The 26,171-nt window shown below is 37.9% G+C and overlaps 1 protein-coding gene across 1 annotated transcript in view; it reads left to right on the top strand.

Annotated features, from left to right (window-relative positions):
• Nucleotides 1–26,171, top strand: part of taf6 (TAF6 RNA polymerase II, TATA box binding protein (TBP)-associated factor) — a 38,883-nt gene that overhangs the window by 2,061 nt on the left and 10,651 nt on the right. Inside the window, 10 exon segments of the mRNA XM_051105196.1 lie at nt 363–449; nt 589–742; nt 1,309–1,365; nt 11,233–11,352; nt 11,458–11,573; nt 13,697–13,774; nt 18,257–18,289; nt 18,291–18,359; nt 18,788–18,970; nt 20,066–20,140. Of these exon segments, the coding sequence (XP_050961153.1) occupies nt 363–449; nt 589–742; nt 1,309–1,365; nt 11,233–11,352; nt 11,458–11,573; nt 13,697–13,774; nt 18,257–18,289; nt 18,291–18,359; nt 18,788–18,970; nt 20,066–20,140 (972 nt within the window).

Here is a 26,171-nt window from a genome sequence, read left to right as displayed (position 1 = left end):
ATTTTTGTGAACCAATGATTACAGCATTTCACTAAATTTGTAAACCTATTTACAAATTTTCTTCTGGTTGAACATGCCCCTGGTCCCTCCCTAGATGGACCAAGACATACCCACCATAGTACCACAAATTCCTGTGTGAAGCACTGTAATATACTTGTTTTAAGCACCCTTATTTAATATATAAGTTGAAATCTAAAGTGTACAATGATTCCTGTTAGGTCAAATAATTACATAATAGCTGGTGATTATAACCAGTTGATACTGCAATAACTGATTACAAAAGTGTGCATTCTTTTCCATTTAAGAGATTGCACAGAAAAACTGAAGGTGTTGTTTATCTGTTGATGTGGTATCTCCCACAGGATGCACTGAAGTTTATGCACCACGGTAAAAGACGCAAACTTACTACTGGTGACATTGACCACGCTCTTAAACTAAAAAACGTGGAGGTGAGAAAACTGGAACAAAGTGAGAACTATTGGTTTTCTCTTTGTAGCTAAACTACAACATTCAGAGCCCTTCACAAATTCTTTTTCCTTGTATATCAAGTTTTTCTTTTTCTTTAATTTAATGATTTTTTTCTTTTAGCCTCTGTATGGATTCCAGTCTCAAGAGTTCATCCCGTTTCGCTTTGCAAGTGGAGGTGGCAGAGAATTGCACTTCTATGAAGAAAAGGAAGTGGATCTTAGTGATATCATCAACACTCCCCTCCCTAGAGTCCCTCTTGATGTTTCGCTCAAAGGTAATTAACAAGTGTTTCTCATATGAAGCCAGATTATTTGCTATTTAGATGCAAGTTCTGTACCAAAATCTAGCAGCTGCTAACCTACACAGCATATTAGCATTATAGATGCTGAACTTGACTAAACAGCCATTCCAAATGTAACACAGCATAATTGTTTTTGCTTTTTAGGTTACCTTATTATTTCTGCTTAATACTAAGGATAAATACTTCAATGTGTCCTTGCCAAAATGCATTGGAATTGAGCTCAGTTTCAAGTTTGACGTTATACACTCATTATACACTAAAAGTGAACTTACTAAATCTAATAAATTTTTTTTAAATATAATTAAAATGGACTGTTAACCCTTTATTTGTTTGTGCGGTTTATATTTATCACAACTGTTTGTAATGAGTGTGACATCATTAGCAACATGCTAACATCTGATTGAATCAATTCGGAGTCAAGTCTCCAGTGTGCTTTGTGTGAGAAGTGCTATTTGTATGCCACATTTGTTGACTTGAATAACATTATATTTACCTCATGAAGAACGAGGAAAATAGACTGTTATCTCTTTGTCTTTCAGCTCATTGGTTAAGTATTGATGGTGCCCAGCCTGCAATACCAGAAAACCCACCTCCAGGTAAGAGAGCTTTTGGTTTGTTAATCTTTTGTTAATGTGCATTACTTTGTAATAGAGTCAGGGACTATGTTTGTACTATTTTACTTTGATGAGGTATGATTTAAATTATTAAATAAAATTTAAATAATAATATTTTTTGCAGTTTATAAATTAGAGTTGGCTCAATACCACAATTTTGGCTTCAGTACAATACCAGAATTGAAAACCTTTGTACAAATAAGAAAAATATGTAATGATGTCTATGGAAGCGGCAGTAATGATCCTTTTAAATATAATTTGACTGTGTTTTATTCATATGTGACCCTGGACGCTAACATGATCGTTATAAAGGTTTTTAAACAACCAAATATGTTTACTTACACGTTTAAGGATCAGAATATCAGATGTTACATGATGTAGTTAGCAAGTTTGTGAATATTTTTAATAAACAAGGATAATAAAAGCAATACATCAACAATACAGAACTTTTGTGGCTGTCTGACAAGCATGAAATGTCGCAATGGAAATAATAAGGTGATACATTCTAAAATTATGGTCGCCTTAAAAACTCTATTCGGACTCAGAATATTTTAAGGCCCATTTGTGGTAAAATTAAGTTTTTATCAATTTCTGTCTTGTGTTTTTAATATACTGAAACACAAACCATGAGCAAAATCAGTCAACACCATTGCAGAGTATTTTCTTCTTAAAACACTGGTCAGTGTAAATCAGTTTTAAAATGCGGTTTGAAACCACCATTGTTTTCCTACATTTCAAACATTTAACCAATCCCGTCAAATTGCGGGGCGGGCTTTCATATCTGGTCAAAGGTTTGTATTTAAAATGTGTTTTTGCAGCATTGAGCAGTGAAATCACAGACATATCTGTTGATTTCATGAACGCAATGGCCAATCAGGTGTTCAAGTTAGTCAGAATCCACTCGCCTCTCAAATCGTGAGTTTTGTATCGTGCTGTATTATGCATGGTTACGATTACACAATGTACACAACTTAAATATGAGAATTATGCAGTGTAGAACTTCACTGATTATAACAGCTTTCTGATGTCACTATGAACTAAAGAGTGACAACTTTTCATAATTATTAAGGGGAACGCTCATTCATTCTCAAAACTGCAATGAATGACATAGTGATAACCATTAATCCAAGATTGGCACTGCCATTGTGTAACATTTACTACAGCATTTACTTCTGCTAACTGAGTATAAATGAGGCAGATCTGAGCTGGTGTGATTGAGTGGAAGCGGGGACTAATTTAATGATTCATAGATCCACATATACTCAAAGAGGTAAGGGTGTAAAGTTATATTCAGGCCATTTTAACACATGAAAAAATTATTTTAATTGGAAAATACATTTAATTATGTCAATTTGATTATCAAAGATGAGTTTTAAAGGCATAAAATCAGTGACTGCAGGGGCACTCGTGTGCGAAAAGGTTGAAAATATATTTTTATTAATATTATTATTGAACTGTTGAATTACTTGTAATTGAATTACTATTAATAAATTATACAAAAGTGAAATCTTCGTGTTAAAGGGGTCATGAACTGCCTTTTTTATTATATTGAACTGTTCTTTCCACTTATAATGATACCAAGATTTTAACAAAAAAACAACATGATTTAGAAGTAATAGGCTATTTTCTGTCCTGTTTTGACCCCACTCATCAGAACACTCTGTTTGAATGGGTGTGGCGGATTGTAGACTCGGAAATATATGCCCACTGTCATGATTGTGTGTGTTTGACAGCATACTTCCTACATAGATGCACGCTGCTGTAATTTAGGTTAAAACGCATAAATACTTAACACATATCAAACAATCTGTAATAACAGGCAAAGCAATAGTGATCACGTAATAAAAACAAATTACTCACACTGTGGTGCGACAGCACTGTCGGATCCAATATAGGGCCAGATTTACTAACAGCTTGCGCCATCGCAAACCATCTTTTGGTGTTAAAATAGTGTCAGTGTCAGGATTTACTAAAGACGCACAGGGTAGAATTAGCAATGAAAAGGTGTGGACAGAGTTATTTTTGCGCTTGCCCTTTCAGATGCAAAATTTTTTGGAGGAGAGTATTAAAATTAATCACGAAAAAAGCATGTCTTAAAGTAGGCGTTCATTTGTGTGCTCTTGGTAGATTGCGCTGATCGTTATAGAAATTAGATGTTGCTTCTGTATTCTTTATTGTTTACCTTCTCAGTAAGTTACCTGCAGAATTTTCCCCTCCCATTGGTGCTTTTATAGAATCGTGTTCTGACGCTAATTTGCACTTTTTAGTAAATCTGGCCCATGGTCGGCACAGCATAGTCTTTTAGTATCAATCTTTCTGAAAATCTTGCATTGAATTGTGCCTTGCTTGTAAAAGAATCTGCGATAAAATGAAATGAACAAAAGACCGTGTTCTTACTGACTCCTTCTTGAACATTAAAAATAAAGTTCATCCACTCTTTCCTAATGTTAGGATCAGAAGGAAGGCAATGCAAAGACTGTGTTCCCTTTCGAACGGTCTCTGCCGTTTCCCATATGGGAAAACTCCTGTTTTACTCTGTACTGAAGCCTGATTTGTTCACGTTTGTGTGGCTGCACAAACCAATGGTGCTTTAGCCCGCCAGAAAGGGTGGAGCCGACTAGGGCTGCACGATTAATCACACGATATTGTGAGGCGCGCTTAGATAATGAAGCCGGTACTTTGATTAGTAGTAAAGCTCCATCACGTGCATTCAGCTGGAGCGGCAATTAATACACAGAGCCGTAAATCACTGACAAGCTACGTCAAATCGCGCTCATGATGATAGCTTTCAGTGTTTCCCCTAGGATCATGGCCTTGGGAGGGGGGGGGGGGGGGGTGGGGTTGTGGTGTTATGGGTGGTGCGGCAAAACACTCACACAAACACTTCATAGTGTTTATATGTTTCTTTTAATTGCAGTATACCAATATATTATAATGTCTGAACAATTACTGTACAATAACTAAACAACTGACACTGAACTAAACACTAAACATCAGATTTATTTTAATATGTTAATTATCCACAAAGTGTGCAGCTTTTGTCACTGCAGTGTATCTTTCTATCTTTCTTACTAACTAGCTAGCTATTAATTAAGCAATTTATTTATCAATTCGTTCATTCATGCATGTGTGTATTTACTTACTTACCAAGATCAGTCTTGTACAGCCAGGGGGGGTATTTCCCCTCTGACAGCCAAGCTGGGTCAAAACCTGTCGTTCTGTGGTGGCTAGACTTTTGCTGCTTGTCAGGGGCAGGACATGCAGCACTTGGGCTCTTTTCTGTACTTTGATTCGGAGTAGGAAAGCTACACCGGCTGCTGCTCGCAGCAGAACACGTGCTGTCATCGTCACCACCTTGGGAGCGTTTAAAAAACGCGGATATTTTTGCCTGCTGCGACATACTCTCCGACGCGCGGTCTCTGTCCGCTGGTGGGTGTGTGTGTGCGCGCGCATCGGGGCGGAACTCCGCCGTGCGCGATACGGAGGACAATTGTAAACGCGCAAACGTTGGGACAGAAATTACATGCCATCGTATAAATAACATAATGCTATTTAGTTTAATAAAAGAAAAAAGCACAGACCTGTTATATATAAATTACTTCTGTCGTTATTCGACGAAAATAAAATAAAATTAACTTGATCTTCAAGGGGGGCGGGGGGTGCCGTTGGGGGGGCGGGGCGCCCCCCTAATATAATGGTAGGGGAAACACTGGCTTTACTACTAATCAAAGTACCGGCTTCATTGACTAAGCGCGCCTCACAATATCGTGCAATTAATCGTGCAGCCCTAGAGCCGACCCCTATATAAGTCGGCTCGTAGCGCCATTCATCAGATCATTCTCCTTCAGCGACGAGGATCATCTCTTTGCTGACTTTGCAGCTTGCCACCGTTGTAGAGCCCTGGCAGCGGAAGAAGCGGTAAGCCTTCCACTGTGGCCACCCGGCACTTAAATATCCTGGTGACGTTGATTCAAATGTCATGCCGTGACAGTGGCTTGTGCAGGAAATTTCAGAAGAAGGACAGTGAGCACGTTGCCTGTTTGGGCAGTGCCTATGCAGAGACTGCGCGCTCACTGAGATGGAATGCTCTCACTTAGAGCATGAATCCCGCTCCTCTACGCTAGCGGACTGCCTTCTTCAACAAAGGCAGCCCCACTCTACTGTTTCTTTTCTCTCAGTAAGCTCGGAGAAAAGAAACAACTGAGTCACGAGACTGAGCACCCGAGTTCGAGTGATCCTATGCTGGCTGAGAGCCTGTGTGCTCACTCTTCCTGCAGCACTTTGATCCGCCGGTGTGTTACACATAAGGATCAGCGCCTCTTGTTACTCCGAGTGGCTCCATCCTTCTTGGCGGGTCAGAGTAGAATGCTGTCACCAATGACTTCATATTGCTGACAGCATTGCATTTGTATGTGCGTCACTGAAGCTGCGCTCACTAAGACAGGCTGGTTTCAGTTTGAAAGTATTAGTCTGGCTCTCAATTACCTGCAGCGCTCTGGTCCGCCAGTGTGTTTTACATGTGAGGATTAGCGCCCTTGTCTGCACGAGTAGCTTTTATCCTTTTATCCTTTAAGTGCAGGATGCACGCTGCACTTGATCTGCACCCCTCATCTAATGAGCGGTTTTTTTTTTTTTTTTTTTTTTTTTTTTTTTTTTTTAGGTGGATTAAGTTAAAATGCTGTCACCAATAATTATTATTATTAGCTTCAGACTAGATGATTTGGACCATGCCCATGCCCATGCCCTGCGTTCATGGGGGCTGGCTGCTCTCATTGCCAGAGCATTGAGTCTAGCAAAGCAACCTTTGCAGTGAGGAAGAGACAGCTTGCTTTCATCATCCATCCCTCTGAACACCTCGGAATGATAGTTTTCTTCTCTGCGGGTCACGCCCTACTGGTGCAGTGCATGCCCAAATGTTTTACTCCTATGATAGCAGACCAAAGAGCAAAAATTTCCTCATCACACTTTCTCACTTTTGCAAATTCAGGAGCGGCAAGCCTTCTTTTGCAAAAAATACCAGACGTGTCGAGTTGGATTCTAAACACAATTCAACGAGGCTACTCACTTCAGTTTGCTCGCAGGCCACTTCACTTTAGGGGTATTATTCAAACTTCTGTCTCGGACAACAAAGCTCTCGTTCTTCGACAGAAAGTTTCCGTGGATATAGTGCTGTCAGCGAACAGTGAGTCAGGCTTTTCAGCCGCAACTTCCTCATCCCAAAAGAGATGGCGGGCTCAGACCCATTCTGGATCTCAGACATCTGAATCGCTTACTAATGCGCTGGTCGTTCAGGATGTTAACTATCAAACAGATCCTCACGCATATCTGCCCCAGGGACTGGGTTTTGACAGTGGATCTGAAAGACGCTTTCACATCCACATAGCCCCCCATCACAGACCTTTCTTGAGATTGGCATTCAAGGGAGTGGCCTATCAGTATGCAGTCCTTCTGTTTGGACTGTCCCTGGCCCCTCGCACTTTTATGAAGGCAGATCTCTGAGGCAGATGGGAATCTGCATACTAAATCACCTTGATGACTGGCTAATACTAGCCAAATCGGAGCGGGAATTGATCACTCACAAGGAGCTGCTATTCAGCCACTTAGAGCGCTTCAGGTTGATTATCAACCCACACAAGAGCCACTTTTTACCCAGACAGCGGGTTGTCTTTCTGGGAACATTTCTAGGCTCCACCAGATGCGGGCATGGATTATGCTGGAATGATCCCTGACGATTCAACGATTGGCGGCCTCTTTCAAACCAGGGACGATGCATCCTTTGAAGGTTTTTCAGATGTTGCTCGGCCTAATGGTGGCCGCCACCTCCACAATACCCTTGGGCCTGCTCAACATGCGACCCCTTCATTTCTGGCTCAAAACTCGCGGTGGACCATCGCTGCATCAAGGCTGTGGCTCCCTGGACAACCTCTCGCTTGTTTCAGACGGTGGTAGCCTACATCAATCATTAAGGCGGTCTCAGGTCACCCCCTCTTTACAGGATGGATCTTCGCCTCCTTCTTTGGGCACAGAAGGAACTCCTTTCGCTAAGAGTGGTTCATGTGTCAGGCAGATTGAATCTTTCCTTCGGGAAGGAAGTGTTCGACCTTTTTCGCCACAGAAGACAACTCCCACTGCCCAATTTATTTCTCGATGCAGCGAGACACCCTGGCCCACGATTGGTCCATTGCTCACCTATACAGTTTTCCCCCGACAGCTCTGATTCCTCAGATCATCGGGAGGATCAAGGAGACAAGATGGTCACTCCTCCTAGAGGCCCTGCTCTGGAGGAACCAGACTTGGTTTCCACAGCTGATGCAGCTCTCAGCAGCAAACCTGTGGCCCATTCCACTGAGGAGGGATCTCATCTCTCAGCCGAAAGGCATGATTTGGGATTCCCGACCGGAGTTGTGGAGCCTTCATGTATGGTGCCTTGACGGGAGCTTGAACAGTTCTCAGAAAGAGCGAGCAATACCATTTTGGAGGCAAGGGCGCTGTCTACGAGATGCCTCTATGGCCGGAAAGGGCAGGTCTTTTCTTATTGGTGCTTGGCATAAAGACTGGACCCATGTTCATGCAACGTGTCCCGCATGCTAGCCCTTTTACAGGAGTTGTTGCATAAGCCCCTTCCACACTCAAAGTATACATGGCAGCCATCGCAGCGAGTCATTCACCTGAGGCTGGCTGTTTACTGGGTAAAAACAATTTTATCATTGAGTTCCCGAAGGGCACTTGGAGGCTTAATCCCCCTCATCCTCAGATGATACCCTCATGGAACTTGTCAACAGTCCTGAGGGCCCTGAAGGGTCCTCCCTTTAAACCACTCACTTTGGTCGACTTGCAGCCTCTTCCACTTAAAACAGAATCCAAGAACAAAAAAATCATTCACTGATCTTGACTAGGGATGCGACAATACAGTTAGTCCACGGTTCAATAAGTAGCTCGGTTTTTAACCATGGTTTTCGGTTCAGTTCTGATATCTTGCTAGTTCAGTGTTTTTTTTTTTTTTTTTTTTTTTTTGTAACAAATTAACAAAATACTCCCGTAATCCTATGTACACTGGAAAAAGTGTGGTTTAGTATATGTCTGCTTATCTTTCTTTTGAGAGAGGTATTATTTTTTGATTTTTACACAAAATATAATGGGTTTCATTCATACTGGACGCCAGAGGGCGCCCTCATGTAGAAAATCCACATATGCGTAAAAGAAGTATCACTGATGACGTTCCCTTCCAGCTTCTCTAATATGGATAAAGGCATTGCTATTGATGTAACTGAATAAAAACAGGATATAATGTTAAAGGGGTCATCGGATGCCCATTTTCCACAAGTTGATATGATTCTTTAGGGTCTTAATGAAAAGTCTATATAATATACTTTGGTTAAAAATTCTCAATGGTAGTGTAAAACAACACCCTTTTTACCTTGCCAAAATCAGCTCTGCAAAAATCATCTCATTCTGGTCGAGGCTTCTTTAAATGCAAACGAGCTCTGCTCGCCCCGCCCCTCTCTTTTCTCTGTGGATTGACAAGCCTGTTTACTTTAGCCGCGTTTAGCCACTAAACTTGCTAACTAGCACATTATTAGGAAAGGCGATCGCAAAGATTCATAAAAAAAAACCTTGTACTCCCCTCTGTTGTAAGTGAAGCTGGAACACGAATGATTTGTGCGAACACAGACGGAAATGTATGTATGTAGATAGGGAGGCGCATTCCCTTCACAAACAAACAATTCACAAGCACGTATTGAACCGTGAATGTCGTACCGAACGGTTCGATATTATATTGATAATTGTGACATCCCTAATCTTGACTGAATATTTTTCATAACTTTAATGACGTTTAATCTATATTTTATTTATGAAAAGAAAACTATGCAGTTTTTTTAAACGTTCAATTTAAATTCCTGTACCTGTAATTTGTTCAGTTGTATTATTTATGCTATTGCTAATTTATTTGCTTCTATTTTATTATTGACTGTTTATTTGTCTTGGACAATTTAATGTTTGAAATTTATATTAGTCTAGTTGTTTTTGCTGTGGTATTTTTTGTTAAAGGAGATCTCCACTTTCAGAATAACTTTCTGTCTTCAGTCGTGAAGAAATTATGTTTTTTGAGGAAAGCATTTCAGGATTTTTCTCCATGTAATGGACTTCATTGGTGCCCCGATTTTGAACTTCCAAAATGTAGTTTAAATGCCGCTTCAAGGGGCTCTAAATCCCAGCCGAGGAAGAAGGGTCTTATCTAGCGAAACGTGTATATTATCTAGCGAAAATGTGTATACTTTTTAAGCACAAAAGCTTGTGTAGCACAGGCTCTGGGATGCGCGTTCACGTACTATCCAAAAGGTCACATGGAACGTAGGCGGAACCACAGACCCAGTGTTTACAAAGTGAACGTGTAAAGACTTAGAAAGTGCAAGTAAGTCAAACGCTGTTTACAAACAAAAAGGTACAACGATGTCGGACGATTCTGAAGTTATAAGAGAAAATAGCATGGAGTTTTTCGACATGCTCTACCTTTTTGAGCCAGAGTACACAGACAATGAACTTGTGGTGATTCGAAGACGTGATTCGTAGTAGTGATGGGAAGTTCGGATCATTTTACCTTAGAGTTTCGTTCAGCAAAATGAACAAATCTTTTTTTCGAGTCATTTCGTTCATTTTAGCAAAATCAGCATCACATGACAGCCCCAAAAGATGAACCAAAGACTCGAAAAACACGAAGACTCGAAACAGGTGAACTAATTCCGGTACAGAACCTAATAGGATGACTGAATGAATCACTTCCTGAGACGACTCGTTCTTCCCGAGTCACATTAAAGATTTGTTCAAAATGAACAAATCGTTCAAGAACAACCCATGGAAGTGCATCCCAGAGCCTATGCTACACAAGATTTTGTGCTTAAAAAGTATACAAATATTTATTTTTCAAAAACAAAGACCGTTTGTTTCACTAGATAAGATCCTTCTTCCTTGGCTGGGATCGTTTAGAGCCCTTTGAAGCTGCATTTAAACTGTATTTTGGAAGTTCAAATTCGGGGCACCAATGAAGTCCATTATATGCAGAAAAATCCTGAAATGCTTTCCTCAAAAACCATAATTTCTTCACGACTGAAGACAGAAAGACATGAACATCTTGGATGACAAGAGGGTGAGTAAATAATTTGTAAATTGTTGTTCTGGAAGTGGAGTTCTCCTTTAAAGCCATAGACAAAAGTGTTCTGTAGGCTGCTGATTTTTGCTCATGTTATTCAGCTCCAACAGAAAGCTTTGTAAAAATACAGAATAAAAATGTTTGACCTAATTTTTTATTGACATTTTTTATAATATTGGAATTGAAACTAGGAATCATTAAGAATCGGAATCGGAATCGATAAAATTCAAACAATACCCAAACCTAGTAACCAATTGGTATTTGCACATGGTTGGCCACTGCTCAGAGGCAAAGGACTGTTGATGTCCTGCAACTTAGTGAGCAATTGGAATACACATTTACTTTCCTACCACATTTATCTTACCATGCTCTGCACACAGCTGGCCACTTATTTAAGGCAAGGGGATGCTGACACACACTTGAACCTAAAATAATCATTAATAAAGATCGAAAAGGTTAAAGCGAATTACAAGGGTGTTCAATTATATTAATCAGCCAAATGCACATGCGCTCTTCAGCAATCTTTGTGAGTATTTGAGTGTGTGGTTAAAAACTAGATTAGAGCACCATGTGCTGTTAAAAACTAAGCTCAGAATCGATTCCAGAAAGAATCACAATGCATTTGGAAAATCTCAGAATCAATACACAAATCACAATGCATCAATATTATTGTCTTTCCTTACTCTTAATCTTCCTCTCAGTTCCTAAAGAGCAGCAGAAGACAGATTCTACAGAGCCACTCAAAGCTGTCAAACCTGGACAGGAAGAGGAAGGCTCTATTCAGGCCAAGGGTCAGGGTGCAAGCTCTGCCGAAGTCAAAGGTCAGACATTAGTTCAACTAGTTCAACAAAGGTGCCTCTGGTGTTTTAGTTGTTTTTATTCTACTGATTTTTGTACTTTACTCATACTTCTCTCTGGTGCTTCAGGAAAAGAGAAGATGCGGATGAAGCCACGTAGCACACATGAGCTCTCTGTGGAGCAGCAGCTGTACTATAAAGAAATCACAGAAGCTTGTGTGGGATCCTGTGAAGCCAAAAGAGCGGTATGTGTGTGTGCCCAGAGTCCAGAATTAAAGGGGTCCTATTATGCACTTTTTAAAAGATGTAATATAATATAGTCTAAGGTAAGTGTCAGAATGTGTTTATGAAGTTTCAGCTTTTGTGAAGAATTTTCAGTTTAAAGGCCTTTTCAAACTAAATGTGAAAATTCAGCACGATGACGCTTTTGAATTGAAACAGCAGATCCTTATAGGGCTATTCACATGCTGTGAGCTGTATCAACCAGTAATTTATTTCCAGTAAGGGACAGTAGAAAGTTCAGGAATGAATGGTATGCGATTTATGACGGAATATGGTCCCACAATTGATTTTTTTTTTTCCTTTACGTGTCTCGCCTTCGATGGCAACAATACAACACAGACACATTTCAAATGACACTGTTTAGTAAAAGTTGGCAACCTCTTTAAAATCTGTCTAAAGGCAACTCAGAGAATTGTATTTAAATGCATTATAAATGTTATAAGTGTATTGCTCAAACATGTTACAAGACTCTGTACTCTGTACTCTGAACTATGTAGTATTTAAGTGTGGAATTAGAAGGTTAAATAGTTTTCCCATTTTTGTGCAGGATTACTATTAGTTGCTACAGCTTACAGTTTGTTATCTAGCTTTGCCTTCGTCATGTAAATGCATTATTACCTGGTTGCGATAATTTACAAAACAGCTCAGTCTCCTTATTTAAAGATATATATATATATATATATATTATATATTATATATATATATGGTGTTTCCCACAGAATTTTGTGAGACTGTGGTGGTGGACCTCGGTCCCACTAGGAGGGTGTGGGGGGGGCATGCCCCCCCAGGATAAAATTTTGTACATTTTAAAGTTAAATTCATCTCTCTGGTGCACTCTGAGAGTTAAAAATTAAGAGCTCCAAAACAGGTCAGTGTACAAACTAAACAAAGAAAGAAATCTGGTGAATTGACTTGTTCTTAAAGTTTACAGGGAACTCAGTCAGTTGTGAGATAGTGTCTCAGTGTAAAGTACACTCTCACTGGTCAATTTGGAAGCCAAACAAATTAGAATATTATAATAATAATAATTGTATATTATTATTCCTATGACAGGAATAGCCATATATTGTAAAATAATTGCACTGTAAAATAAATTAGTAAATAAATACTTGTTAGTAATTAGTAAGTAAAATAAATGAAATAAAATTTGTCTTTTTCAGGTATATTATTTTACCTTATTCTTCTGTAGGAAAATTACAATACTTTTGTCCTAATTTCTACACTTGCAAGCAGGACCTAAAACTAGTTTTGCCACATCTGCCAATGGCTGGTGATTTGAGAAAATTTATCAGCCCTAAATATTTTTTTTCCTGGCCATTAATCTGTTTTTGCAGTTGTACTACTACAAAAACTAAACAAAGAACCAACCACTGAATTTTAATCACAATACAAACAGAGATGAAACACATGTAGCATGAGCATTTTTTAATTTCAATTTGTCTGTATCATTTCAACATTTGAATCCAAAACAGAATGGTCTGACTTTAAAGCCTTGTGAAACTATGCTAAAACCTGCATAAAACCAAAACAACAGACTGAATTTCACTCTCTGCAAAAATGATGTTCACCGCATTGACTGTCAATCAAAGAGTCGCTCTGACTCTGACGCGGCAAACATCAAATCACGAACTGATCGTCTGAAGTGCGTGCTTCACAAACAAGCAGCGAAACAGACTTGATGAACGGATAAAACCATATAACGCTTAGTTCGTTTGACGGACACTTTTCCAAAGCGATGGCACAAAACACAACGTTAAAGACGTCTATGTTAAAATGAAGAGTATAAATATTTTCGGTTTATTATATATATATATTGGATTTGTGTGTTTGAGGGAGTTGGACTTTGTACTTATAACTTTTCAGATCTTTTTTCATGCACAAACAGAAACTTGCATTAAAGGAAGTTAAAAATGTAAAAAAGCATGATAGGAATCCTGTAAGTTTATAGCCATAAATCGTGTAATGCATTTTTTCCTTAAAATGTTTGTCCCTGTGACATTCACTTTTGTTTTGCATGTTTTGCAGCATCATAATATATTAATGGTGCTTTTTTTTTTCATTTTGTTTGTTGTAATTCTGCCAACAGGAAGCACTGCAGAGCATAGCCACAGACCCAGGACTGTACCAGATGCTGCCAAGGTTCAGTACCTTCATCTCTGAGGGCGTGAGTACATTCATGGACTACTCATATCTGCTAAAAATTTTATTAGCCAGTGTAAAATGTCCAGGGGTTCCCAACTTTTTTTTATTCCAGGATCCACCTAGACAAGTATGATTTATCCCAAGACCCACCAAAATATTTTTAAAAGAAATTAACTTTGATAGGATAACTTTAAAAATATAGATTGTTCGATACTATTTTCGATACCATGGGGGAAGTAGGACTGTAGGACTGGGCATTATGACGTTATATTACATTACCACGGTATGAAGTGTCTATCATTACAGATTTTGCTATATGTTTATAGACATTTTTGTCTGTATAGGGCCATTTTTTCTAACCTAATGAAATGTATGCATCATCTTTTGTCACATTCTTAAACTGAATAAATACATTTAAATAGTAAGACACTATAGGGCTGTTACCAATCAATTGAAATTGGTGTAAAAAAAATAATAGTTTGCAATGCAGAGGTGGCACAGAATCTGCATCTGAAGTGGCATTTAGATGCTTTTACACAGACTGTTTAATGCAGGACATGAATGCATAAATAATATTTTGATGTTTTAAGAACAAAATGTTCAATAGTGTATTTAAAATTATTTTAGGGGGAAAATATATTTTAAATATAAGCCTAAAATCACCAGTAGGTGGTGGCAAATTACTGTAGTCATTGAGTCATTCATTCAACTGATTCGTTCAAATGGCTGATTGATTCAGTAATGAAACACGTCTCCCGTGTTGCTCAGAGACGCACAGCATTTCTGCTGTGGCTTTGTTTGAAACTAATTTAGTTGACAAAACAGAGCAAAAACAGGAACTTTTGTCTATTAATATTAACTTGTTTATTGGACTGTTTTGTAAAATCAGTATCACATTTGCAATCATACTGGTATTTGGAGAAAAACTGTACTCTTTGTGTGATATTAACTACATCAGATGATGTAAATATAAAAGGTATATAAAAGTCATACAGGGCATATTTACCCCCTTATTTTGAATTTTGGGGGAATTCTAAATGTGTTTTTATAGATTACATCATGCAGTGAAATCGTGAACTGTAAATGTGCTTGTGCAGTTGTCTAACCCATTGGTTCCCATCCACGTTCCTGGAGTTCCCATCCCCCCCACAACACTACACATTTTGTATCTCTTCTTTGTCTTGGGCCTTGTCCACACTAATACTTTTTCATTTAAAAATGTATCTTTTTCTCTTCGTTTTGGCCTTCTCCCCACACTGACACAATGTTTTTGTCAAGGAAAACTGAGCTTTTAGAAAACATTCTTCAGAGTGGATAAATTTGAAAATGCCATTTTCGCATTGTTTGGACTGTGTAAATGGAGGCTTTTGAAAACGATGAAAATGTTGGTATATTGTACCAATAGGCATCTGTGTTTATACTGATAAAACACTAATGTGGACAGAGAGTGTTTTAAAAACTTTGTGGTCAAATGTTCCTGGATTATTGTAGACATAGCCTTGGAGTCTCTACTAATGTGCTGATGATCTGGTGTTTGATTAAGGAGACATGGAAAACAGTGCAGTGTTGGGGGTCCACCAGGAGTGTGGTTGGGAACCCCTGGTCTAACCTACATCTACAGTGTATGTGTGCACTCTCTGGGTGTGTTTTTGCATTAGGTCTTAAAGTGACAGCAGCCTAATATACTTGCTGGCTGCTGCCATGTCATTAATGTAGGGATGCACGATATTGGATTTTTGCTGATAACCGATATTCAGATATTTTTTAACTCATTTTGGTCGATACCCAATGCTGAAACAGATATATTTTCTTTTGTTTAGAAACAACACCAAATTTCCTCTGTGCAGAAATTAAAAACAATTATTTTTCATTTTGATTAGTTTTTAACAAAAATGTACTTGTTAGAATTATAATGTAGCTCTTGTATAATGAAAGTACATTGAAATCTTTGAAAATAACTCTAAATGAACTATAAATCAATCACTGCATTCTTTGTCAGACAGATGCAGTAGTAACCTTAACATATTATTTGTAGATTTAAAGGTGCAATTGGAGAATAAATCTTGGAAAAGGTAACTTTAGCCTGATAGCACTGAAAGTGAAACGTCCCACCCTTCCTGCAAATTCCTGTCCAACTGTAATGTTTATTGTTTTTTCAAGCAGGATAATATGGCCTATAAACAATTATTATAGGGGGAGGGGTCAAACAACACATGCAAGCAACGCACAAATTTTGCGCAAGAGTTATAAAAGTGAAAGTAAAAAAGAAACTATGGCTAATACTACATTAATGGCACACATTCTCTCAGAGACAACGAGAGACAAATCTACTTTACCATGCTGATAACGGTATATAACTGTCTTAAAGTATTCCCTTAATATTTCTGTTCAACATCTTGCTTGGACAGTAATGCTTGGAAATACTTAACGTCTTTAATTCCTCTCATCATTTGCAGCGTTCCTGCCATCCAATAATCGCAGAAAGTTTTGTGCTTACTTTTTTATCAGAAATAAAGTATCAGCTCTCAAATTCTGTCAATTCTATCACAAACTACAATTTATAAATGTGTTTTTTCAGCCACAGAAAGACGTCAGTAGACCGCAATGCACAATTGTCACGTAAATTCACATTTACCTCAGGAAAGACGTTCATTGTACATGAACTCGATAGCTAGAAAAAAAATAACTCTAGAGAGAAGCATTGTATTACATTCAATATATTTAATTAACCTGTCGCCATTTTTAGTGTTAGTCTGAAGAAATATGTCATGGGAATGTATAGGGAGACCTCAGATATAAAAACGTGGACATGTTAGGAAATATTTAGTTAATGAAATTATTTTGCGTGGCTTCACTTCTTATGATATCTTGAGCAGTTTAGTTTTATATTAATAGTTGTAGCCATTGCAGCGTGGGTGTTGTCTCAGCTATCACTGCGGGAGAATGTGTTTGCGTAGCCGTGCATCGTCTATGCCGGGCCTAGTTGCGCCTGGTCGTAGTTTTAGCTGGTGCAACAGGTGTAAATATTTATTGTAAAGTTGGACGTTGCAAAGCCCAGCGTACGGCTTACACCCATCTTTTTTACGTCTAGCTGGTGCAGCCGGCCCCTGACGACCAGAGACAGCATTACTACAATACATTGTAACACTGAGTTGAAATGTTCATCAGCCCAGCTAGGAAAACTTTGTGATGCTAATAATGCATGGGAGATGAGAAGATATAAGTGTGCATCCAACTAAAGTTAATAAAATAAAGAGAGACAGATGTCGGTAAAACGAGTCATCTCCTCACCTTTCCAGAATGTGCAGACACACATGCGCAGTTGTATCAGTGTGCCACAAAACTACCGTAAATGCTGTAGTGGCCGTTAAAACATCATATGTCATTAACTGTGAGAACACTTTATAGTACAGTTAGTAAAAGTATTACAATACCAGGAAGGAAGATCAGGTTGTTGCTGTTTGCCTGCCATTCTCGCTCTGTTTGCATAACGTACCTGAATGCGTTGAGGACGTATGCTGTCTGCACGAACAGCGTGCGCAGAAGTATGCAAATATATATGTTGACTGGCAGGTCAGACCGAACATTTTGATTGAATGAACATTTCTTGGTCCTATTCTTCCACATAATATATAAATACATATAAATACATTTAGATCACTTAACTTAATGATTGCTATCGGGTTGTGAAGAGACTTTCAACCAGCATAACAAAAAATGTTTCTGAAGACAATCACCTATTGCACCTAACATTTGTAAATGCTCTAAAACAAAAAAGTTGTAAAAATTCTGAAGATCTTTTAGACCTCCTTGTATTTAAAGGGGACATTGGATGCCCATTTTCCTTAAGTTGTTATGATTCTTTAGGGTCTTAATAAAATATCTGTAACACACTTTGGTTAAAATTCCTTAATGGTTGTGTCAAACAACACCCACTGTTTTTTTTTTTTTTTTTTATTATTTATTTATTTATCTCGGACAGTGTACATTTAATCAACATTCATGAATGTAAATGTATCCAAATTAGCCCAAAGGCTAGTTTTTAATGGTAGTTCCTTGGTAGTGCCAGATGTTATTAGGCCCACACTAGGAGGTTGAAATATTTCTCACACCCAACAGGAAAAAATAATAAGCACCATCATTTGTAACTCATGCAGTGCTATACATTGTCCCTGTGGATTGTTCTATGGTGAATCAAGAGAATTGAGAACTCAAAAATGTGAACATTGTAGTGGCATAAGATGTGGTGATGTTACTAACTCAGTTGAACAACAATTTAGAGAGGGTTCACATTCTGTCTCTGAGTTCCTTTATTTTGGCATTAAACAAGTTGTTCCAGTAGCCCGGAGAGGAGATTTTGATATGAACTCTAGGTCCAGGGAAACGTTTAGAAGTTTGGCCAATATGCTATTATTACGGTTTCTACTGAGGGTGCACCCTGATCAAACTGTTAGTTCCTCTATATTGTTGTAACAATAATAAGTGTTACCTCTTTCTCTTTCAGGTCCGTGTAAATGTTGTTCAGAATAACCTGGCTTTTGCTGATATACTTGATGAGGATGGTGAAGGCTTTAATGGACAATCCAACTCTATATTTAGAGAAATATGTGAGCTATTCACACACTACATACTAATAATAACATACACTTTATTTATATCTCTTATGAAAATGTTGCCTATTTTATTTTACCTTTTTGATTATACAATAGGTATGATTTTACCTTTTGATTAGTTTTTTTTTTTTTTTTAAATCATGTTCACTCTCACTCTGACCTTTAGAATTAAGACTCTTGATTTGTTTTTCTGCTGTACCTTTTAAAGTTCTATGTAACATGCTGTGTTATGATAGACTGACTTTGCATAAAAAACAAGCTGTTTTTTGAGATTACAATACTTTTTTTTTTTTGACTGGGGAAGAACATTTTGAGTTCTTAAACTTGCTATATTTATTTTTTGTAGTACAAACTGTTTAATCTCAAAAGTTGTAGGAAAATTATATTTTTCTTAATGTAACTACATTCACTCTCTCTTTTAGCTCCATGAGTTGATCCCAGCAGTGGTGACATGTATTGTCAGTAAGCAGCTATGTCTGAGGCCTGACGTGGACAATCACTGGGCTCTGCGAGACTTTGCTGCCCGGCTGATGGCTCAAAGCTGCAAGACGTTCAGCACAACAACCAACAACATCCAGTCACGTATCACCAAGACCTTTACTAAGGTATTAGACACTGTGCTCAGACTTGAGATTTAGAGTCATTAGGCCTCATTCATGAAACATGAGCAAAACAAATTTTTGTGTAAATCATTCGTAAATCCGTTCTGACGTAAACTTTTGAATTCATGAAGATCTTCGTATTTTCAAAATGTTAGTTGGTACGAAAGAAATGTACACCTGCTCTCTAACACATGTAAATGGTGCATAAAACGTTCTGCGTTCTTTTTTGCAAACTCACGACACTGAATTTTGATGCACTACCATAATAATTGCAAGTTAATTTGCACTTGCCCTCTTTTGTTTTTTGTTTTTTTTTAAAAAGCTGTAAAACGCAGCGCTCGTCACTGTCAATATTTACCCAGCCATAAAAAGAGGAGGGGCGGGACAAATACAGACCAACCATCCTCCTTGTACAATGACAATAAAGAAGTCAATATTACTGGTTACTGCTTTTTTATGTTTAGTAAAATTCTTAAAAATTACATACTAGTAATACGTTACCGCCGTGGATATTCCAAATCATAGCAACCAAAGCGTGACACCAAAGCATTTTCAAGCGCCACCAGCTAGTCGTTATAAGAAGAGTGCCTGACATTTTTTCAGCTGGCTAAAAACTCTTTGGTGGACACATGTTATTAAATATTTATTGTTAGGCATATGGCCTATTAGTATTTTTTGCATTTATGCAATATACTGGAGCCAAACTTGAGAAAGTAGACCAGAATATTCCACTGCATTCCTGGACACGCTATTTGCGTAGCTGTAATTAATAGGCAGGGATTATGCTAATTGTGAATGAGCGTACACGAACGCTCTCTTTACGAATGATTAAAATTCATTTACATACACGTTTAATTGTCAAATTGGACGTTTATGAAGTGTTTGTGAATTCGGAGGAGAGTTTTTAGGAAGGTCTGTTTAACGTGCAATTACTCCAAATTTGCATTTGCATTTGCACATCTCCGAAGTTTCATGAATGAAGCCCAGTGTGTGGTAAAAAACTATTATTAGTTTTATCTAAGTGAGGCAAAGCACTGAAAGTGGTCTAAAAAGCTTGAAGTGCCTGTCATCGTTTTATGTCTTTTTTTCAATTGTCAGGCATTGTTGGATGATAAGACTCAGTGGACGACTCGTTATGGCTGCATTGCTGGACTTGCTGAACTAGGTCATGATGTGAGTCTCCTTCTTTTACTGTCAACTAAAACTGTACTTAATGCCGTGGAAGCACTTTTATAGATAAACTTTTTAATTTAATATTTCCATGCCATTTTTCATAGGGTCTTGACCTGAGCTGGGTAGATGGTCTGTTACTGATTCCAAGTTACATGACAAAAATTGTAGTTTAGTAATGTAATCCATTACATTACACATTTTAGGTAATATAGTCAGACTAATTTTTAATTACTTTTAGATTACTTTTGACCTCTTGAACTCTTTTATTACATTGAATTAAATGGGATAATCTTGTACTATATTTAGGGCTCAACGCTAAGGATTTTCTACTGGCCCGGTCGGGCAAGTGGTTCAAATTCTTACTTCAAAATTTTCACTGGCCCTGCCACAAAAAAACAAAGTAGTTGCTGTTATCATTGTTTTTGACCCATGTTATCTTTTATTTTAATAAATAAGCTTATGTGACATCAAAATTTTACATATCAATTAAACTGTACAATTCTCGATTCTAATTTTGATATCACAGCAAAACCTACTAGCCTAACAAATATAGAATTCAAACATTATTTGTTTGTTCAAAAATTATTTTATTACAAATTAAATGATGCTTTAGGGGAAAAACAGCAGACGGACTAACTGAGCGCAAATTCGGTCTCTGCCAGCAGGCGGCGCTTATGGAATAATGATACAGCGTTTCTCTGGTTTACCGCTGTAAACAAAGCACCCTGCCCTGCTTATGTACTGTACTTGTCCCTCTCGTTCTGCACCAATACACATACTGTACGTGATCACGTTGCACGTTATGCTTGCCTCATGAGTGTTTCTGCATTATATGAGTCGCTTTGGATTACAGCCTATGAGTCGCTTTGGATTACAGTCTCTTTGTTAATGGATGTTTAAAGAGTTCATAATATTTCCATGCGCATGACATTTTGAATAATGATTGCTTGCAGTTCGTGTGCAAGCCCGGAACAGACATTGGTCGATGCATCTGTACTCCACTGTATAAATTAAATATATGTTTATCATTGTTAAAACTACAAAGTTCCTCTTCAAGACGGGTATTTTGACATAATTCTGTAGGCTATCTGTCCGTCAGAGAGGAGTCTCTCTGTGATCGCTTGAAATTTTAAATGAACAAGGCTTAAAAATGCGTCCAAATGATAAACTTTCGTGACAACGCAGCAGTGGCCCGATCGGGCCAGTGACAGATTCGTCAGCTGTCCCAAGCATCTTTCACACTCCTTATTGTTGAGTCCTGATATTGCTATAAAAAATAAAAGAGTAAGAAAATATATTCCATTCACTGTTATTAACAACATGAAGTGCATTAAACGTTACATTACACCAAGGTTTCCCATAAAGGACCTGCAGGGGGTTTGTGAGTTTAATGAAAAGCTAACAATTAATTCGTTCATAAAAATGGAAAAATCATATGTAATGATTTTAAAACAGAATCAATCAAAATAAAACACTAAAAAAATGAAATATTCGAATACCATATTCGAAAAGGAAATGACTTGTACTATGGAAGCCCTAAAGGGAATAAATTTGATATGGGAGAAAAAAATATCTTGCAAATATCGTTGGGTAATTGTACTGTATATAAATAGCAGGAATCTGTGATCTGCTATTAATATGCCGGGCATTGAAATCACTTTTAAATACGTGGTCACTTTTTACTTTCACTTTCGAGATTCATGATCACACATACTCTCTGCATACTACTGAGCAGTAGCACTTACCACACATTTTACTAGATGTTTGTGAGTGGTGTTCAGGATGTGCAGATCATTTACAGTCAGGATCAGTCATCTCTCCTTAATCTGTTTATGTTGTAAGTGAAATTTTATGTACTGTAATGCAGCAGGCTGCTGCTAAAAAGTGGCTAACCATAGAGTGTTTTCTGTGCCTTACTGAGTATGGATTCACTAATCACATTCCTAGTACAGATGGTTTGCTTTATTTTTTTTGGTTCATTGTAATTATTTGGTGGAAGATGCAGGTCCACCTCTGCCATGTTAATTTACATTCTATGTGACTCTCAGGACATGCGTCGATCTCCGTAGTGTTGTGATGCATCATATTCACGTAGCAGCAGTGGTGATGAGAGAGAACATATTCAGACGAAGAAACACTGACAACAGAACAACAGACAGCAGAATCGAGTCATTAGAGATTAAGGAAGTCTATGAAGTATATGCAGTAAATATAATGTTAAAAAGAATTGATGCCTGTACAGCTGATGCGCGTGAGCTGATAAGCAAAGCAAGCAGAGTGGATTGAGCGTGTGGCGGCACAGATGTGTGAGCTTGTCGAGTGAATATGCCTTTCTCACAAACATCACTGGAAAGTTTGTAGTTCGGTCGGATATGTCAAAAACAAGTAAGTAAAACAATGCACAAGTTACTTAACGGTAGGGTGAGAGAGAGCACACTTCCGTTGCGTGATCTTTATTGATGTTTGCTCGCTTAGCGCACGCATCATTTGGATTAAAACTAATTTGTAAATATAAAACAAAATTTCTGGGGGCATTCACTATAAACATAATTTATTTTCAACCTTAAGCATAGGCTACACAACTTGATGGCAAAAGTGAAACTAACAGCCCATGTGAAATGCGCTAGGCTGTACTGTACTCGTCCCTCTCGTTCTGCACCAATACACATACTGTACGTGGTCACGTTGCACGTTATGCTTGCCTCATGAGTGTTTCTGCATTATATGAGTCGCTTTGGATTAGAGCCTAAATCAAAGCATGTATTGACAACACAGATCACAGCAATCACAGCAATACACAACAAAGTATTGATAGTTTTGTAAATATTGTCATACTAACAGTTACCTGAATAATGTCTGGTTGATTGTAATCCATTACGTACCTTTCTATCAAAGTTATCTAACATTATCAAGCTGAATTTGTTCTGACACAGTTTAACTCTGAGTTCTTGTCGTATTTTATGACCATTTTCTAAAGCAAATAAACTGTGATAATGTGAGACATGTTGAAGTTGTCTGAATAAATTTTGGTTTGACTGCATCTATTTGATAAATGAAGTTAACCAACTAACATCATACATATTATTTTAGTTTCTGTACCCAATATTTTACAAATTTACTGGTAAATTTAAAAATATCGGTATCTGTACTCGGAATCGGCAAGTACAAAATATAAAAGTATTGGTATCGGGCAAGTACTTGAAAAGTGAAAGTGACGATGTATTGTCAGGTATGGTGACCCATACTCGAAACTGGTCCTCTGCATTTAACCCATCACGAGTGCACACACACAGCAGTGAGAAGTGAACACACACGCGCGCACACACCCTGAGCAGTGGGCAGCCATTGCTCCAGTGCCCGGGGAGCAGTTGGGGGTTCAGTGCCTTGCTCAAGGGCACTTCAGTCATGGTATTGAAGGTGGAAAGAGTGTTGTTCATTCATAATCCCCACCTTCAATTCCTGCTGGTGTGGGAATCAAACCAGCGACCTTTGGGTTACAAGCCCGACTCTCTAACCATCAGGCCATGACTGATTGAAAAAGTGGTACTGATGCATCCCTAATATAAAATATTGGTTACAAATTATTGGTTGTTTTCTAAATAATAAAATTATAGCACATCTACTAATAATTATACATAAATGATTTAAACATAAATGCCCTTTTTTTTTTTTTTTAACGATATATCACAATACAAATGCCAACTTGTATCAGATGCACACTTTTTTAAATCAGTGCGTCATATCATTACATTTTATGCTGATGCACTGGTGCAAATTGGTGAATCTTACCGTTCCTAGACTTTATGAAAGCAGTAGGCTATTTTAGAAAGGAACATTTAAAAGATGAAAAGGAAGAATTAGGAAGAATCAATAAATTGCATCAATAAATCAATAAACCCAGTCATGGCGAGAGTGCAATTAAAATTTATGTCGGTAACAATAATAAGCTTTGGGCATTTTTATTCGTTATATATTAATCTAACAGCCTACCAAGCCTGCATCGTCTGCCTGTCTTTAGGGCTTTTCACACTTAAAATTGTTAACTCTGGGTCATCCTAAACACCGGATAAAAGGAATCCTGGGTTATCTGTAATCACGTTTTACACTGCTCATACTAGTTAACTGTTAATCCTGGGTATTCATTAATAGACGTTTCACAATGTACATTTCTAAACCCCAGGTTAATGTTCTTATTTGCATATTTGCGGTGTCACTGTCACTGATTGGACAAATACCAGACAACCTGTTTGCATGGCTTTTCCCTGCATTTTGCCAGTTATTAAAAAAAAATGTCAAATGATACCCAGCCTCAGCTAATGTGTCCATCAGTTTCTTAAATACTCTGTTATTTCTGACCGTGCCTTCCAATTTGTCTTGAGCAGACTTTTCTGACCATAACTGTAAGAATAATACCATCTCCTCATCACTCCAGTTCACACGTTTTTCTTACTTTTCTCTCACCGGCTGCTGTTTACACGACACGCTTTTTGTGTTACTGACGTGACATGAGCCATACTGCTCAGTTTCTGATTGGCTGTCTGTTGCCAAGCGTTCAGCAACAACAAGTTAACACCGCAAATGTGGTGCTAACCCTACTCCGGAACAGGGTTTCATAAACCTGGGTAAAATTACAGGTGTGAAACTTTTCTTTTAGCGATGCACCGATGTATCAGCTGCCGATATTTATCGGCCGATTTTTGAATCATTTAAAACCATCGGCATATCGGGCCTATCCACCTGTTTCCGAGGGCCGCTACTGTAAAAAAGAACATGGGGTACAACTTCTGGTGAGGCAGCAGTAGTAGTATACCAATGGTATTTTGTGTGCTAATTAGCGAGAGCCTTTTCGGATCATTGTTTACTGTGTACAGTTGCAAACCTTTATGAGAGATGTCATTACGGTGCTCAGGGACAACATGTGCTGTTCGAAGCTCCCACATCGTTAGCAAGTTTGGATCACTAAATCTTGAATGACTGTTAACTAGTGATGTGAAATCACAAAGCCTCATTTTCTCTACCCAGTTCGAACCCCCAGATCTTACTTATTCATTTATATTTTAAAATACCCAGTCATACAAGTAATATACAGATTATTTCAGGAAAATTAAATATTTGCCATACGCACTTAATGTGTACATTATTCTTCTATTACATCATATAGATATTCGTACTAGCATTTAATGCCACGGTTTAATGGGTAAATTAATTTATCAGAGACAGAAATTCAACAAACAAACGGACTTATATTTGTGCATGTAACATGAGTCGATCTGTGGAATGTGTGAATGTTTGTCCCACGGTGTTTCTTTTACAGGCTTTTGGCTGCTTTATTTTTTACTAACCACCAGATTGCGCTATTTTCGGCACACTCAAAGCTTTGAATTTTTTGCTGAAACAGTCAGAGGAAAATGTCAGTGTTGCACAAGGCTCATAGTGTTTTCAGTGTCTGCTATCTCAGTATATGAGAACAGTGCACATGAACTTCATCTCTAGAACTGTTCTGAGCATCTACTTCACAAGCTTTAAGGAAAACTACCGTTTTTCATTTTAATTTAGACAGTTCTGTTGTGCAACATCTTATTTAACAAAAAAATAAATAAATAAATAAATAAAAATGCAATGTTTTGTTCGAAGTCATTTGTTGATTTACCAGACTAATTAAATTGTTAAAGCTTTATTTACTAATTTCAGGGCACCCGTGGGTTCCTAAAAAGTATTAAAAGTTGATAAAAAAAAAAATCTGTAGAAAATTAAGGCCCTTAAAAAGTATTAAAAAGTCTTCAATGCCATTTTCCAAGGTATTAAATTTTGTATTATCTTTCCGTTATGTAAGCTATATTTGTCCAAAGAGGTTGTATGCTAAAGTTTGCCTGAATTTAATCATTGCGCAGGCGAATAATGGTATTCTGCGTGGGTTTCGTTTTTTTTTTTTTATGTTGGTTTGTTTGTTTGTTTGTTTGTTTGTTTTAGGAAATCCCGCTAGATTTGACGTCATCTGTTATCGCGCTCACTGACTGACTGCAACCGCTGG

The sequence above is a fragment of the Labeo rohita genome, unplaced genomic scaffold (genome assembly GCF_022985175.1).
Source record: "Labeo rohita strain BAU-BD-2019 unplaced genomic scaffold, IGBB_LRoh.1.0 scaffold_93, whole genome shotgun sequence".
Classification (NCBI taxonomy): Eukaryota; Metazoa; Chordata; class Actinopteri; order Cypriniformes; family Cyprinidae; genus Labeo; species Labeo rohita.
The sequence above is the reverse complement of the archived record's forward strand: the minus strand, read 5'-3'. Positions and strand labels throughout refer to the sequence as shown.